Below are 17670 nucleotides of genomic sequence, written 5' to 3' on the forward strand. Positions count from 1 at the left end.
AAAGAACTATGTCAATGAGAGGAAAAATAGGAGTTTCCAGCCTTTGGCATGGAGAAATGCAACTGTCTGAATTAAAGCTGTACCTAGAGGATGGCTATGACACAAGAAGGAGCCCTCTGGTTCCTAACAAGAGAGAATTGTTTCAGTAGTTTATAATCACTCCCAAACCTGAACAGATGATCCACAAATGGTATTTCTCCCCACCAACACATACACCTCCAAGCCAGGCCGCTGCCATATTTCAGAGGCCTGCTGCAAAGAGGGGCGGGTGACAGAGCTATACAGAACATGCCCCCCCTCAAATATCTCCTTCCCCTAGGCAGGCCATTGCCCACAGCCTGGTCCCCACACAGCAGAGCAGGAGCTCTAGTCGCAGCGTTTCATAACCAAACCCTGCGCTCCAGCCCTGTCTCGGGGAGACCCGGGTTATTACCCGCAGCAGCGCTGGGGGGGGGGGGGGGTGTCGTGTAGCCGGGAGCTGCAGGCCTGCGGGAGCCCAGCAGCGAGCTGGGCCGGGAGGTGTCAGGCGAGCCGTGGGGGGGCCGGGCCGGGCTCGGCTCAGGGAGCGGCCGCTGGAGGACGGGACGGGACGGCTCGGCTCGGCAAGGGGAGCAGCCGGGGTCGGGGGCACCAGCCGGATGGCAGGTGAGGGGCGCGGCTGCGGGCGGGCGGGCGAACATTCCCAGCTAGCGAAGCGGGGCACCGCAGCCGCCCGCACCCCCCGGGCGCGCAGGAGCCGAGTGCCCCCCGCAGGGCAGGTCGCAGCCTGTCTCCGCCCCAGGCACTGTAAGCCCGGGATGCGGGAGCCGTAAGGGCGCGGGGATGGACACCCCAAGTCTCCCCCCGCGTCTGTGCAGAGCCCGGGGGCTCCCCTGGGGCTTCCCCTGCCCCCGAGCACTGCCCCTGCCCCGGGCTGGGGACACGGACCGGGGGCTGCTCAGGGCTCCCCTGTGTGCGGGGGGGAAACCCGGGGGGCTGCGGGACCCTCCCCAGGGCTGACGCCCCCGCCCGGTGTGTGCGTGCGGCCGCTCGTGGGAGGGCGGCGCCGCGCTGGGCGCTCCCCGGCCGGGCTGCCGCGTTCCCAGGGGCGCTCGCCCCTCGCTTTGCTCCGCAGCGCCGCCGCCTCCTTCCCTGGGCCCGCGCTCCGGCGGCTCTGCTCCGCGAGCTGGAGCTCAAGCACCGCTCCATGGCCGGGGAGGGGCCCGGCGGCTGGCCCAGCTCTACGCGCCCGGTAAGGCTGCGCGCCCCCGACCCGCAGGGACATGGCGGGAGAGAGGGGCGGGTACCGTCACGTCCCCCGCTTTCCGGCGCGCTTTAATCTCCTCGTGCACCCCCCCGCCGCCGCTGCTGCTGCTGCTCATTCGGTTCATAGACCAGCGCGCTGCGAAGGGTCCGGAGCCACGCGGAGACCGGGGCGAATGTGGCGGTCCGGGACCTCGCCCCGATCGCACTGATTTCCACGGCTGCGGAAAGTGGCTGGGCCTCCTCAGGTGCTGCACTCGTCTGTCGGTGTTTACTGTAGATTGCACTGATCTGGCCATTCCCTGAGCCCAGACTGGTGCTCTGCTTCATCCTGGCACCTTTTAGCTTCATCATCTAATATCCTTGCTTTCGATCCAAGCCCATCTAGGTGACTGTGGCTGCTTTTCAGTTCAGTGGACTGAGTGAAACACTCAAGGTGACAGCTAGATGGACAGGGCTGCATTGTTGCATGTCCTCTGTAAAAATGTAATAGAACAACATATGAAGAAGTGACAGTGTTAAGGTGAAGTCTTTAAATATCATGTTAGGAATGAATGTTCAGGCCTGGGATAGAGGGATACCAAATCTAATTAATTTAAAAATAAAGAGTTAAAAGTAGTTTTGGGTATTATAGCTGCCTCCGAGTCCCCCATTAACTTTTGTGGTTTTACAATCATGTTTTCCAATCTTTTGAAAACATTTTTCTGTGCTATCTGAAAGGACCAGGCAACTAGAGTGGAAACTGACTATCTCCGTAAAGTGCTGTCAAATGCACAGAGTAAACTATCTTGGAAAACAGATTTGACATATTTTTCACCTTGTAATCGCTTTCTGTGGTAATAACCTTTAGCGTCTAGGCACAAAAGATAGTTTTCTAAAGTAACAGTGATTTTAGGTGCCCAAGCTGATTGTCTGAAGGGGTCTGAGCTCCTGCTGTCTGATGTTCACACCTAGTATCACTAATCACTCCTGAAAATTTTGACTAGATGGACTCTGCATCTTCAGTGAGAATTTTAGGCATTTTTTTCCATTCTTGGTCTAGCACTGGTACATTTACTTTGATTCTTCTAGGAATGATTTAAGTGCTAGTGTTGCTAATGTGTCTTCTATAGGATATTAATTCAGATTAGTGGAGCTGAATGGTAGCTTGTTATCACATATATGGTAGCTCTTCAAATGGTGTGTTGGCTAACATTTCCTTTTTACTAACCAAAAGTCACCAGGCCTTTTGCCACCTTAAGTGTGAGACAAGTTGGTAGTGACTGGCTGCCATCTTCAGGTTGTTCAGTAGCCTACATGAAATGTATGTCTACACTAACCACGTTACTGTGCGGCCGTGGCAGCACTGTGACATGGGCAGTGTGGATGCACTTTATTGCCGGGGGCAATAACCCCCCCCACACCCCTAACGAGCGGTGGTAGCTTTATCACTGGGAGCATGGTTCTCAGTGGTAAAGCGCTGTCTATACTGGTGCTTTTCAGCGCTAAAACTTTTGTCGCTGGGGGGGAGGGTGTTTTTTCACACCCCTGAATGACAAAAGTTTTAGTGCTGAAAGTGGCAGTTTAGACACAGCCTTAGAGATCTCAGTCTATTTGAATGACAGTTGACATGACAAAACCTAGCACTAATTGGTCTCCTTGTCAGCAGTCTTGACAGAGAGAATGGGGTTGAATGGTGCTTGAACTGTGGTCTCAATCAAAGAGGTGGTCTGCCCCAGGAGTCATGGGTGAGGCCTATTGATGTGGTGGTATACCCTGGCCTTGATCAAATGAGCTGTATACGCACTCCCTCAATCTCTCTCTCTCTCCCCCACCCTTGGCCTCAGGAGGACTCTGTTAGCAAATTACTGTTTGTTCTAACAGATTAGTGTTTAACAAACACTTGATAAATTGTTTTCAAGTTAAGTGTTACACTTGCTCAAGTTTTATGTGGCCAGTATTTTCAGGTTGAGTTTTTTATTTTATTTTTTTGGACAGTCCCAAATATGTTGAAGATATAGAAAAGTTACTGTCATTTATATGGTGCATTAGTTATATATACCACTTTACAATTGCATAGGAAGATAAGGCTCTTTCACTGAAGAGCGCGTAATCTAATTTAGGCAGATACCACACAACTGACTGAGGATCAGGAACTGAGGGCTTTGGAGAAGAGATCAGCCTTTGAAGTGTAAGTGAGAGAAATAAGCACTGAGGACGAATTTGAGTGAGAGTGAGGGTGCTTGCTTGGAGAAAGAGGGAAGCTGCTCAAAGTGGAGGGGACAACATGGAAATAGAAAGGTCAAGTGGAAGAGACAAGGGGAGCATTACAGAGAGAGGATTGATTGGTATTCCGGCTTCTGTCCGGGGTGAAGGTGGAAATGAGTGCTGAGAAGTAGGCTCGAGCAGGACTTGGGATTTGAGAGTAAAGAGCATATGTTTGATAGGTGGAAGGCCTAGTAAAGTTAGTTGAGAACAGAGGCAAAGTGGTTGGAATGCCAGATGATGTTCTTAGTTGCAATGTTTTGGATAAACAGGTGAAGTAGGAGGACAAAAGGTAATTGCAGATCATGAGGTAAGAGATGATCATAACGTGGACTGGGTTTGTCACAATGTACAGAGAGGAAGGGTCAGATATTTAAATATAGTGGAAGAAGTGACAGGACTTGGCAAGAGTGTGAATCTGGAAATGGGCTGAAAGACAGCAGGGAGAACAGAACATTAAGGTTGCAAGCTTGCATGGTTGGGAGAGTAGTGGCTTTAATAACAGTGATAAGGTAAGTAGTGCAGTAAGGAAGAGGGTTTTGGATGGAGGCTAAGAAATTTGGCTTTTGTCATAGTGGGTTAAGGTAATGGTAGGACTTTCAGAAAGATGTCACTGATGAAAGACTTGACAGGTGAGGAGAGGTGGAGTTGGGACTTAGTGGCATAAGTATTGTATCAGCATGTTAACTGTGGATATTTCACCTCCATAATTAGCATTGAAGGAGGAGACCGAAATGAGAACCTGTGGGTACCTACAGATGTGGGGAGATGAGAAGATGAGACCTAGCTAGAGAAAATGCTGAAGGAGTAGTCCTGAAGTAGAGTGATAGCGCACACTGTGCTGGAAGCCCAAAGAGGGGGGAGTGTCTTTGTAAAAAGGCAATCCATGATGTTAAGGTAGGTAAGAGATCAAGGAGAATGAATAGAGTGAAGAGACCTTTGGGTTTGGCTCAGAATTGGTCACTGGAGACAATGATGACACTTTCAGTAATGTGGAGAGAGCAAATGCCTTGAATTTGACACTCTCTGAAGAGGTTTGTGTATGTTTCTCATTAAAAAGAGATCCCATATGGTGGAGTACCCATATGTTTATTTCATGAAAAGCAAATTGCTAAGATGTTTGTAGTTTTAATGGAGATGGGGTCTGAAGGGTTAATTTTTCAACTGGTTTTGAAACCTTGTATTTTATAATGAAAAGGTCATGTTTGTGGATGGATATTAGAGGGTATATTTTTGGCACAGTGTGCCATGGATTGAGCCGCATGACTTCCATTAATGTTAATGTGAATAGCACAACTAAATCTATGTCCATTTTCCTAAAAATTTCTTGAGATGTAATTATATAATAGTAAAATCATTCTTAATTAGGCTTGAACAGTGACATTTTTAGGTTTCAGAGTGGTAACCAATTTATGTATGCAGTTTAAAACAATACAATTGTAATTGCAACATGTTTGTCACTAAAACATAAGAGTGAGCCCTAGCAATCAAGAAATGGTGATAAGTTCTTTCTGCAGCTAGAAGTCTGGGTTGAATATATATCCAGAATAGGAGAGTGTGCAGCTGAATAAATATAAGGTAAAAATGCTATTTTGTGAAGTCTCTCTTTGAATATTGAAGTTTTTGGTGTAACTTTTATTTTTGTTTAATACCACTATTACATATATAACTTGGAAACAGTACTCCTCCTCCTTGGAAAAATGCAGTTTGGATCAGTGTGTGGGGGGGTGTCACACTTCTGGAAGTTGTTTCAATGGCAGATCTCAAAGAAAAGGTGTGGTACTCCATGGAGCTAGGACCCAGTTTAGAAATGCAGACTCTCAGTCTGCAAGTGGATAAGTAGTACAGACCTTTACACCTACACTAAGTTCTGGTGAAGCCAGTGGGACTCAATATATGTGAAAGGGTCAGTACAAGTGCACCTGTTTGTGCAATCAAGGTCATGTTCTGCATGCACGCAGACACACGGGTTCTCTCTCAATCCGTGGGAGCCTGGGTTGTAAGCTTTGTAGACCCCAAGGACTGACTGAATTCATTTTCAGCATGCATATTATGGCTGTTATGTATAAGACGATACTCATTCAAGCAATTATATTCAAAACCAATATACCAAAGCTTTGATATTTGATTTTGAATTTCTGGTCCACTACGTTTACTTTGCACTGCTCAGGTGGCACCAAATGGAAGAATTCTGGTCATAGCCAGCGAGCAGAGAATTCGCCTCATGCAGGAGAATTTTCTGCTGGTATCAATGAGACACAGAAAGTTGAGCTGGCTCCTCCACCCTCTCACCTTTCTCCATGTCCAGACACAGATAATTATAATATCTTCAATAGTGGTTTGAGCATTGGCCTGCTAAACCCAGGGTTGTGAGTTCAGTCCTTAAGGGGGCCACTTAGGGATCTGGGGCAAAATCAGTACTTGGTCCTGCTAGTGAAGGCAGGGGGCTGGACTCGATGACCTTTCAGGGTCTCTTCCAGTTCTGTGAGATAGCATAGGTATATCTCACCCTCATCAGTAGATTTGAAAGCACTTTACAAAGGATGTCAGTATAATTATCAAATGAGTGTTTAGAGCCTATATGTCAAAGTTACCTTTCAGTCTCTTTCCATCTATTAAAACCTGCTGCACAGCTGGTTTAAAATAAGCTTTGTTGCATCACATAAGGAAAAGTGATGATTCTTAAGTTGGTAAATAAGTTCAATAAATGATCTACTGGTATTTTGACACTGGTTGGATGTTGCTCAGAAACGATCACATACACATTACACAATGACTCAATCAGTGAAGAAAAACTTGTGGTTTTTTTGGTTTGTTTTTTTTAAACCCCAACAGAGAAAATCCTGTCTGGCTACTCCCTGTGATAGTTTTATGCATATCTGTTTGTCAGTCAGTCACTCAGAAACAGCACAGAGGTATTGCTATCACCAGCACCTTATCCTGATTTCCTCTTCCATGTGTTTTTATGTACTTTGTGGAAGTAACTCCTTAATCTGATCTGTGTATTTACTTCTGAATCTTCACTGCAAATTTTTCACTAGTGTAGCTTAAATATCACCACATCTTCAGTGAGGGCCTGATTCTGTGACACATGCTCACACAGAGTAACTCTCCTGTACAAAAATAGTTCCATTAACTATGAGTGTTAAATGATATTCAGAGTGATAGCAAAGGTTACAGAGTCTCTGGAACTTGGTATTGGTTGGACTGGGTTCTGTGAAAAGTACTTGTTAGTATTAATTGCTCAGACTCTCATCACTTGCTGCTCAACAGCAAACCAATAAATTACTATTGGATTACTTTCTTCTGCCTCTCATCTGGGTGTAGCTTTTTGCCTCCTTACAGTGATATTCCTAAAATCCAGATATATGCTACTCTTGCTCAACTCACAGCACTTCACAGTGAAAGCAGTTATGCCCAGTCCTCTCCCTGCCTCAAATGTCTGGAAGTATAAGAGAATGGATTAAAACCCATTTAACATGGTTCATGAAATAAATGTTTACTTTATGTCCTTCTCACTTAGGTCCTGTTCCTTGGCATATGGTTTTAAAATGAATCCAATAACTTACTTTCTATAATTCCATTCTGGTCTGAGAGAGAGAGAGAGCTACTTGCATCTCAGCCTACTTTTTCACAAGTGTTAATTTTTTCTTTAAGGGAATTAGTATATTCCTTCCTTGCTTTAGTTCTTCTTTCAATTAACATCTCTCCTAACAAGGTACAGTAGCATAATCTTCATAATAAAGATCAACGAACAGATGCTCCTTCCTACTTTATTCTGTGTTTCCCATTGACCTCAAGACATGATTCATTAATGTTGAAAAGAGTAAGTAAGAGAGATTCAGCACTTTCTATCTTCTAATCCTAACATAGGTTTTAGTGCCCTTGTTTAACTCCGTGAGTAACTTTGTGATCTTCCATGGCACATCATTTAACTCCAATAGCTTCCTCTCACCAAAGAAAATCATAAATGTTTAAAGTCCAGAAAACACGCCTACAGGTCAGATCCAAATTTCTAGTACTTGTCCATTATTTGTTATAGGTGGAAATTTAACTAAGTACTACTTTTTCCTTTCCTGGTGCTAACTTTATTCAGTTTCTTACTTATTTCAGGTGACCCTGTACCCTGTTTTACATTTTCCTTGGAACCCTTGACAGGTCTGTTTCATGGACATTCTTAACACTTCTTTATGATTTCCTTGTTGTATGGTATAATAACTGCTTTTTTCCAGCCCTGTGTTACTACTTTTTTTTTTTCCCCCTTCAGGCTGCACAGATTATAAAATGAGGTTGCTGTGCCTCTTCTTCCTCTAATCTGCTGTCCTTTTAGTACCTCCACTTTGATTCCACATGTTCTTGGGTGGCCTTTCTTATCCCACCCCCTCTTTTGGATTTAGTGCTTTCTCTAGCTTTTTGGAAGCTGCTGCTCTCTCCATGTTCATTGTCTGTTTGGCATCAGCATGATCTGCAGCTTCGCTCTTTCTCTCTTTCATCCTTCAGAAGATCTCTGCTGCATATGGCCACCTTTCTTTAAAACGACTTATGCAATCACTCTTTCAAACACTTAAGCAACCTGCCAATCTACCGTCTCACCTATTCTTATCTTCAGTATCCCCCCCCCCCCTTCGAGATCTGTCCCTCTGCATGATTAATTCAGAATAAATAGGATTGGCAAACAGTTTTGGTTCTTATATATTGGCTTTCTGTGGGTCCTCAAGTTTTTTTTTCCTCTCTGCTAGAAAACCTCCTTCTTTCTCTCTCGGCACCATCCCTTGAGCACTGTCTCTTTCTCTGCTTTTCTGTCTTTGTCTGTTGTCTCCAGGGCCTCCACTGTCACATCATACAGTTCTTCCATCATATCTGGCATTTCTGACCTGATCTACCTCTCTTGCTTGCCTGCATTTTCTCATTAGTTTCAGAGCATCTCCCACAGATTCTGTCAAGCCATTTTTTTTAAACATTTCCCACAGCTTTTCTAATTTTTTTCCTAAGACTTTTAAAAATGTCCTCTAACAACTAAAGTGAACTGGTGGGGTTCTTATGTGTTAGCTTTCTTTTTTTACTTCCTGTAGTCTTTCTTAACAATCTTCAATCCATCACATTTGTATTACTTCCCACCAGTTACAGATGTATTTCTGAAACTACTGAGGAATGGCAAGATCCCATGTCAATTTGCTTTTACAGTTTGTGATTTCAGTATGCTGTAGTTAACTGAGGGTAACTACCATGTAACTTTTGGGTCCTGAGCTTTTAATGTGGTATGTTCCAAGGATGCTTCACTAAGAGTTTATGCTGACAGCATGTTCTGTATTGCCTTGAGCTTCCAGTGTATAGTTTTAACAATTTTAACCTAGTGACATTCTCTTTCCCAAGGCCAGGTTTCCCGGGAAATTTTTCCCACATAGACATAATTCTCTCTAACTGGAGCACTGACATCTCTTAGCAAAATTAGCTCATCAGGCTTTACTACTATCTATGTGACACTCCCCCACACACAACACACACAGTGTTCATTGTAAACCCCTCCCTAAAATTGTTTGTACATAATCTAGGTAATTCTATTATTTTCATCCCCATGATAGCTGACCATATAGATTGTATTATTCTTGCAGTGCCTGAATTTGATTTTAGTATACTAGATACATGGAACCCAAGAGACCAATGGATTCTACTAATTTAGTTTGTGTAAACTCCTCCTTCCCCCTTACTTTTTCATGGGAAATTTAATGAAAGAACAACTCCAAAATATATTTCCAACTATAAAATGATTGAGGGCAAAACTTAATGTCAATAGACCTTATAATGCATGTAAGATGTATCCACATTGGTAGGTGTAGACTATTTGACATAAAAGCAGGAATGTTGTTTTTGTTAAAATAACAATTTAGTTAATGTTTTGTTTCTCTTTTTTTCATTCTGAGTAAACAGCATTATGCAACTTGTTATAATTCTCTGCCATTGCTAGAAAACTGGACAATAGAGCACTCAGGTACCACGGTGATGAAAATTCCTACATAGTGAAATTGGGCAATAGACTATTGTTCATGATAAGAGACAAGCAAAGGAATCAATACAGCATACTCATGCTGTTTTTGTGAATACTTCCCAAATAATATATATATATAACACTTTTATTGACTAAAAGTACAGTGCAACAAATAGGAACTGCAGTTTTGAGTATCTGTGCAAAATAATGCCCTTGGGTTGTAAAATTTGGGTAATTGTGAAATAATGCATTTGACATATATCATGATCTTTGTAATGTGGTACTGTAATTACAGTAGGACATAGGGAATCTGGAGGTGTAAGTTTTGTTACCAGCTGTGCTACAGGCTCTCTGTGTGACTTCAGGAAAATAACTCCTGTGTGCCAAATAACTTCTCTTTTCCATCTGTAAAATGGGATAATAGAATTTTTGAGGCTTAATTTATGGCTCTTTTGTGACACTGTCACCACCCCCTGAGCAGTCTCATGACAAGGCCGCAGACAAACTGCTCTAACCAAGCCATCTTTATAACTGTGTATGCCCTGCAATTACTACCTAACTGCATGTTGCAGTTCCAACTTCCTGTGCAACTGTTCTTCAGGTTGTTATTGCGAAGCTATTGTTAAAGGAGAAATCCATTTTAAAATGTAAAATGGTGTAGTTTTTAACTGGCACAATAACCGTTGTTCTGTCATTCTTTCCTCTTTCCTGCATCTAATAACCCAATAAATATACATACCCTTAATGGATTAAGAGTCAGCTGTTACACTTTCCTAAGTGTTTCACAGCTGTTCTGTTTCTTACCATCTACCAAGTGATATAGAACAGGTTTTATGGGCACATTTGTCCCCATTCCTTTCCAGGAGCCAATCAGAATATTTATCATACACTGTGTTAGGGTGTTACAGTTCTGCCCCTCACTATAGTATCCAGATACTGTGTGTTGTCCTGTCCCCATCTAGCTAGTATGGTTAAAAGGTGATCTTAGTCAAGTCCTCACTGTTTCTAGTAGCGCTATTCCTGTTCTGTTGGTTAAATTAAACCAGAACTCCCTAACCTTGCTATCTTGAGTTGTAGGTATAGTGGTCAGACTCTGTTTAGGTGGTGCCATTGCCACAGATGACAGGAGAGGTGGTTTCCCATCACAAAGGGCAAAGTTAAAAACTCCTATGAATCCCACCAATTGAGCTAGTGTCTTTGATTATGGCTGCAAGGATGCAGGAGTTATGTCAGTATATGTCATTGCTTGGGAGAATGGAAGGAGGAGGGCGTATACATTGGGATGCCTTTGCTTTGTGGCATCTGTATAAGAAAAAAAACCACTTTGCAGTTTTCCTTTGAAATAGAAATGTAGGGCTGGAAAAGATCTCAGGAGGTCAGCTAGTGCATCCACCTGCACTGAGGCAGGACTAAATATACCTAGACCTTCCCTGAAAGGTGTTTGTCCAACTTGTCTTAAAAACCTTCAGAAATGGGGGTTCCGCAACCTCCCTTGGAAGGCAGTGCATAACTATCATTATAGTTAGAAAACTTTTCCTAATCTCTAACCTAAAATCTCCCTTGCTATAGATTAAACCGATTACTTTTTGTTCTACCTGCAGTGTACATGGAGAACAATTGCTTACCCTCTTCTTTGAAAAAGCCCTTAACATATTTGAAGACTGTTGTCAGGTTGCCCTTCCATTTTCTTTTTTCAGGATTACCAATGCCCATTTTTATCCTTTCCTCATATATCACATTTTCTAAAAATATTTTATTTCTCTCTGTGGATTCTCTCCAGTTTGTCCACATCTTTCCTAAAGTGTGGTGCACAAAACTGGATGCGGTAGTCCAGCTGAGGCCTCACCTCCCGTGTCATACATGGGACACTCCTGTTAATATAACCCAGAATGATGCTTGCCTTTTTCGCAACTTCACGTTGGTGGCTCACATTTAATTTGTGATCCACTATAACTCTGAAATCCTTTTCAGCAGTACTGTTGGCTCTCCAGTTATTTCCCATTTTGTAGCTGTGCATTTGATTTTTTTTCCCCTTCCTTAGTGAAATGTTTTGCATTTGTTTCTAAATTTTATCTTATTGATTTCAGACTAACTTTCCAGTTTGTCAAGGACACTTGGAATTCTAATCCTGTTATCCAAAGTGATTGCAACCCCTCCCAGCTTGCGGTCATCCACCGATGATATAATTGGCATTCACACTAATTCATTACCCAAGTCATCAAAGTTCGGCTGACTTGTCTATAATTTTCTGGGACTTCTTTATTCCCCTTTTTAAAGATAGGTGCTATGTTTGCCCTTCTCCAGTTTTCTTGGACCTCACCTGTCCTGCATGAATTATCAAAGATCATTGCTGATGGTTCTAAGATTGCTTCAGCTTGTTCCTTAAGTACCCTAGGATGAATTTCATCAGGCCCTGCCGACTTGAATATGTCTAACTTATCTAAATATCCTTTAACCAGTTCTTTTCCTGTTTTGAGTTTGTGTTCCTTCACCCTTGTAGCTAATACTGTGTTAAGCAGCTGGTCATAATTTAACCGTTTTAGAGAAGACTGAAGCAAAACAGGCATTAAAACACTTCAGCCTTTGTGATGTTACCCACTAATAGCTTTCCTTCCCTGCTAAGTAGTGGACCTCTGTAGGGAACTCTGTATTATCTTGCTTGCTAAATTCATTGTGGGGAACCCTGAAATGAAGAGGATTAGGCATTATTTTGTGAAGGGGAGAGCGTCTTAAATGAATAGCTGAATAACCTGTTCCCTTATTATGTATGGATTTTTAAGAAGTTGTTGTGCCTTTCAGTGTACTTATTCTCACATAAAGGGGATATTTCTGAAATTTTGGGGGAATGTTAAAATCCTAATTTACTGAAAGATGTAATAAAAAGGGGGGAAATAAGTGCTTTAACACAGTCCATTGTCACATGCAAAATCCTTGATTTGTTAAAAGAGCCATGTAGAGAGGAAGCATTTTATTTTAATCTCACTGGGCTCTGTTCAGCAGAAAAGAACCACAGACTTTTGTGGTGCAGAAGTGCATACATCTGGCTCTGTGGTGGGTGTCTCCCATAGAGTTCTTGCTTAAGGTTGGAAAGCTTATACATTGAATCAGTAGGGCCCAATTATTAGCTTCCCTGCCACCCTCTTCCCATAGTACTGATATTTGTGCAATCACATCCACAGTCACTAGTCAGGGGTGCCCTTCTGCTCAAGAGAAACACTGAAACTTTTTAATTCCGAGAGTTCTATTACTTGTGATTTCTTTTTTAAAATATATCATCTTTCAGGGGTGTGTGTGTGTGTGTAATGCACAGCTATCATATTCTCAAATGAAATACTTTAAATGAAAGTTACAGTTGCTTCAGTAAGTACTTTGAGCCTTTATACAAAAACAATTCAAACAAACCTAAACATTAAAGTTATCAAAATGACAAGTTAAGGTAATTTACAAAGCATATTCTAATACTACTTACTGCTGGTAAGCAAATGTATGAGCTGTGATTTACGCATTCCAATAGCCTTACCTCTGACCTATAAAATAGATGTATAAATACTTCTTGGAGAGGCTTACATCAGGAGGTCTGCAGCAGGGGAGCATCCACTACATGGTTTGAAGGACAAAAAGAAAGTAAAGTAGTGCACCATACTGCCATTTGTGCACCGTACCTACTGTAACTTTGAGATCTCAATTTTATTAACTTAGTCCATAGAATAGGGGTTTTACTGTGCTTGGGAGGCTCTCATGTACAGGGACTGCACAACTACACAGATTGCTAAAGAAGTATTTTAGGGTTACAATCCTGGGACGCATTCATCACTGTATTCCACCAACTTCTGCTGGTTGCAAAAAACTGCCTGCAGTGGTGCCCGATAGTAGCGAGCCCACTGTGGTGGGACAGAAGGGATCAGGGAGGCAAATGGCACAGTTCAGAAGGTGATATGGCCAGGTTGCCTGAATGTTGCTGAGTCATATATCCTCCATGCAGCTTTCCTTGTTTGGGCTCCTCTGAAAAATGCAGAACCAGTGTGAAGGGCAGCCATGAGAACAGCATATGGCCTTGTCATAACCTATTCCCAGATTTGGACCTTAGTGTCCAAAATATGGAGGTTAGTATGAAAACCTCTAAGCTTAGTTACCAGCTTGGACCTGGTAAAGCTGCCACCACCCAAAAAATTAGAGTGTTTTGGGGCACTCTGGTCCCCCCAACAACTTTCCCTGGGGACCCCAAGACCCAAATTCCTTGAGTCTTACAACAAAGGGGAATAAACCATTTCCCCCCCCTTCTCCCTTCCAGGTGTTCCCTCCCTGGGTTCCTGGAGAGATACACAGAAGCAAGCTCCGTGAATCTAAACAGAGGGATTTCACCCTCCCTATTTCCAGTCCTGGAAATAGGTACCAAGAGAGAGAGCCAAGCTCCCCCCCACCCCCCTCCTTCACCCAGAGGGAATGCAAAGTCAGGCTAGTAAATCTAACACACACAGATTTCCCCCTGACTTCTTCCTCCCACCAATTCCCTGGTGAGCTACAGACTCAATTTCCTGGAGTTCCCCACTAAAGAAAAACTTCAACAGGTCTTAAAAAGAAAGCTTTATGTAAAAAGAAAGAAAAATACATAAAAATGGTCTCTCTGTATTAAGGTGACAAATACAGGGTCAATTGCTTAAAAGAAATATGAATAAACAGCCTTATTCACAAAGAATACAATTTAACACATTCCAGCAACTACACACATATAAATACAAAAAAACCAAACCTATGGTCTTCCTATCTTTGTACTTACAACTTGGAAACAGAAGATTAGAAAACAGGAGACAGAAATCCTCTCATAGCTGAGAGAGTGTACAGGCAGAAGACAAAAACAAAGAACTCACACACAACTTCCCTCCACCCAGATTTGAAAAAGTCTTGTTTCTTGATTGGTCCTCTGGTCAGGTGTTTCAGGTTACTTCTTTCCAGGTAAAAGAACATTAACCCTTAGCTATGTTTATGACAGGCCTCCCCTCGGGATGCATGCGCACATTATCACAGCTGCCTAAAGGTACAGTAGCTCATGTTTTAACTTAAAATGTGCTAGTCTGTATAGATATACATAGCTATCCCTCACCTGCAGACACTGTAGGAGGCGTGGCTAGTGCAAGGGTTTGTGTCTGGGTCTTCCCTGTGGTTTGCTGTTCCTCAGCTGCTCTGTTGGCCCCTTGGAGCAATTGGCAGCTGGTGCAAATTAGAGCAGTCTTCAGACTTTTCCATCTTATGCTGGCACACGGTCATCTGTACAGTTCTCTTCTGAGTTTTACTGTGTGCTCCTTGGCCAGAGCCTGGAATCTGGACCTCTTAAGATTAATTTCTAATTTATGTTTCACCACTTCTGTTTGCTTTCTTCAGTTCATTCTGCCAGGAAGGACAAGGAAATACTCAGTTCTCTTATACTTATACAATGATGTAGTGTTTGGGCCTGCAAACATGGCAGGGACATATTTAAATTTAAACCAAAAAAAGTAGTTTTTATCTTGTGGTTTCTGATGTTCGTGTGTTTTGTTTATTTTTTTCATATGCAGAACCCTAACTACATGATTGTGTCTCTTAAGTTTGTAAGAATAATAAGTTTAATTTAATTTGTCCTGTTTATTCATTTATGCTCCCAGTTGTCAAAATACCTTTGTGTCTTTTCTTTGTCCTTTCATGAAAGCTCTTTTAATAGTTTTTAAAATAAATATGTTACATTGATTTTTCATGTAATGGAAAGATTAGGTTTTTACTGTAATTCTCTTGATAACCCTCAGTAATGATGTATCACATAAAAGGCTCTCATCTAAGAAGGCAAAATCTTCCTTAAAGTTAAAACACAATTCTTTTGAAGAACACTTACTAGCTCTTATACAAACTCTTTTCTTTATCTTTAGTGTCTTTGTTTGAGGTATGACTTCATTTTTGATCTTCTGTCATCTTTTATCATCTTTGCCTAAGTTTTTATATTGCAATTTTTTAATTGATACTTTCAGTTTTTTCTTATATGAGTGTTAAATGTATCAGATTTTTTTTCCCTAAGATTAGCTTTCTTCTCCCCACTTTTTAGGTCCATATGTTGTTTTTTTTTCTTCTTAATTTAAAGCTTTACCTGCTTCAATGCAGTCTCTTCCTTGCATCATATTATTCCATTTCCTGCTAATTAGCATGGCGAAATTTTATTAAAAGTTTTTTTCTTTTTCCATCCACAACATCTCAAGGCTTGTGCCTATGTGAAACTGGCAGAGAACAGGTGTCTGGAATTAAAGCATACAGCTTTATAAACACAAACTTTTAAAAATGAAAAGTACTGTTTTTCAGGAACAAATCTAGATTAGCTTCCCAGCTGTTCTTTAGGAAAGAAATTCTTGCATAATTTTTGCTATTTTTGCTGTACCAGATCTCATATATCAGGTCAGTAGTTGTGGAGGAAACCTCTAAGAAACGGATGCTTTGGGAAAGTGTTGGTGATTCCTTCGATGTTGCTTTTCTCTGTTCTTCTGGAAGTGTCCTTTTTTGGATGGGACGCAAAAGAGATTGTCTGAACATTTAAAGATACTATAGGACTTCTTGCCAAGGGTATGGGGTCCTGGCCAAATAACAGCTTGGATAATTACATGCCACCTGTTTGAATCCCCAGTGAAGTTTTCATTGGATATGGTGGGTTTTGTTCACTTTCTGCCCTAAACAGTTGTGTAGTGCTGCTGTGTGTGTCATTAAACAGCTGCTATATTCCACCCCAGGGATGGCTGAAATTCAGCTGTGGATGAAGTAAATGATTCCTGTATTGGTGGCTTACCTACCACTTCAGGGGCACTGTGAGGCTTAATTAATAAACATTTGCAAAGGGCCTTGATATTCATTGATAGGTGAGTAGCTGGAGAAATACAGAAGTATTGATTTGAATTTTCGTTCAGTTCGGTGGACAATAGAGAGGCATCTCCCTTTACATGCAGTTTTTGTGACAGGCTCCTTCCTTCTGCTGAAAAGCTATGTATTTTTAATATACAGACACTGCCTGGATTACACAAACCTGTGCTTACGGAAAAAGTTCTGTAAGGTTTTGTTTTTTGTGTGTAATTGTCAGGTATACGTCCCCAACTTACTCAAAATTCGACTTGTGCAAGGCATTCCAGAACGGAATGCTTGCATAAGTTGGGAAGTGTCTGTAATGGATGCAGTGTTAAACTCTCTGATGGTAACCTATGCTAGATTTCACATGAATGAGATTCCACCTGTGAACAATGAGGCTCAGCCAATTGGAAACTTGCTGTATCTGGCCTCTGTTCAAACAGCTGCTGCTCTGGTGGTGATTAAAGCAGAAGTGGTTGAGTGGTGATCATTATTTATTCATTCTTTTGGTTTATACACACAGCTATCTCTAACTTCCTAGGCACTTTTCAAATTTTTAAAAACATGTGCAGTGATCAGATTCATACTGACGTTACAATTTTTCAGCCCCAAATACGATTCTCTATCAAGATAAAGCCCTCTACTATCAATCATCCTCAGGAAAAAACTGTTAGTGTCCTGAAGGTCAATAGATTCAGGCTGCGGCAGACTAAGCCAGGAAGCAAATTCCAGAGTGAAGGGCCCTCTGCTGAGAATGACTTGTCCACAGCTCCCAGATGAACAGTTATCCAGGTGATCTCAAGTATTGAGATACCACCCAGAAAGAGGGGGTGTCACAGATACTGAGAGTCCACATTAAAAGATTCAAGATAGCAGTTTGAATTGCACCTGGAAAGAAAGCAGCAGCCAATGCATCTTCTGGAGCATGGGTGTAAATACCTCCAAAGTAAGCTGGCAAATGCATTCTGCACTAGAGGAAGCTTCCAAGTGTACCCCCATATAAAATGCATTTCAGTGACTTGTTTTGGAGGTGACAAAGGCTCAAGTATTGAAGACTAGGTCCACATCTGAAAGGATAGGTCTCCTTGCCAATGGCAGACTCAAAAAGCGTACTCAGCCACACTTGCTCACTGTACAAACAGTAGCATCTGCAGGTTCAAGAGGGATCCTTAGTTGCAAATCTGAATAAAAAAAGACAGGCATATTCTCTCAATGGAAGGGTAGGTATTGCCTCCAGCACTCAGGTAAGTGTGCTGGAGTGGTAGGGAAGCTAGTGGCTTTTAAAGAAGTCCGTGGGGCATGTTCAGCAAACCAATAGATGGTTGGAGAAGCAGAAATAGGATGAG

At 42.2% G+C, this 17670-nt stretch overlaps 1 protein-coding gene across 1 annotated transcript in view; it reads left to right on the forward strand.

Annotated features, from left to right (window-relative positions):
• The first annotated feature begins 638 nt into the window (after window positions 1–638).
• The window catches only part of LOC115660503 (transmembrane protein 189-like), a 69910-nt gene continuing 52878 nt past the window's right edge, over window positions 639–17670 (forward strand). The window contains exons 1-2 of the mRNA XM_030581975.1: window positions 639–645; window positions 1115–1231. Coding sequence (XP_030437835.1) covers window positions 639–645; window positions 1115–1231 — 124 coding nt within the window. The remainder of the gene's footprint in view (window positions 646–1114; window positions 1232–17670) is intronic.

This window comes from Gopherus evgoodei, chromosome 12, assembly GCF_007399415.2.
Source record: "Gopherus evgoodei ecotype Sinaloan lineage chromosome 12, rGopEvg1_v1.p, whole genome shotgun sequence".
Classification (NCBI taxonomy): Eukaryota; Metazoa; Chordata; order Testudines; family Testudinidae; genus Gopherus; species Gopherus evgoodei.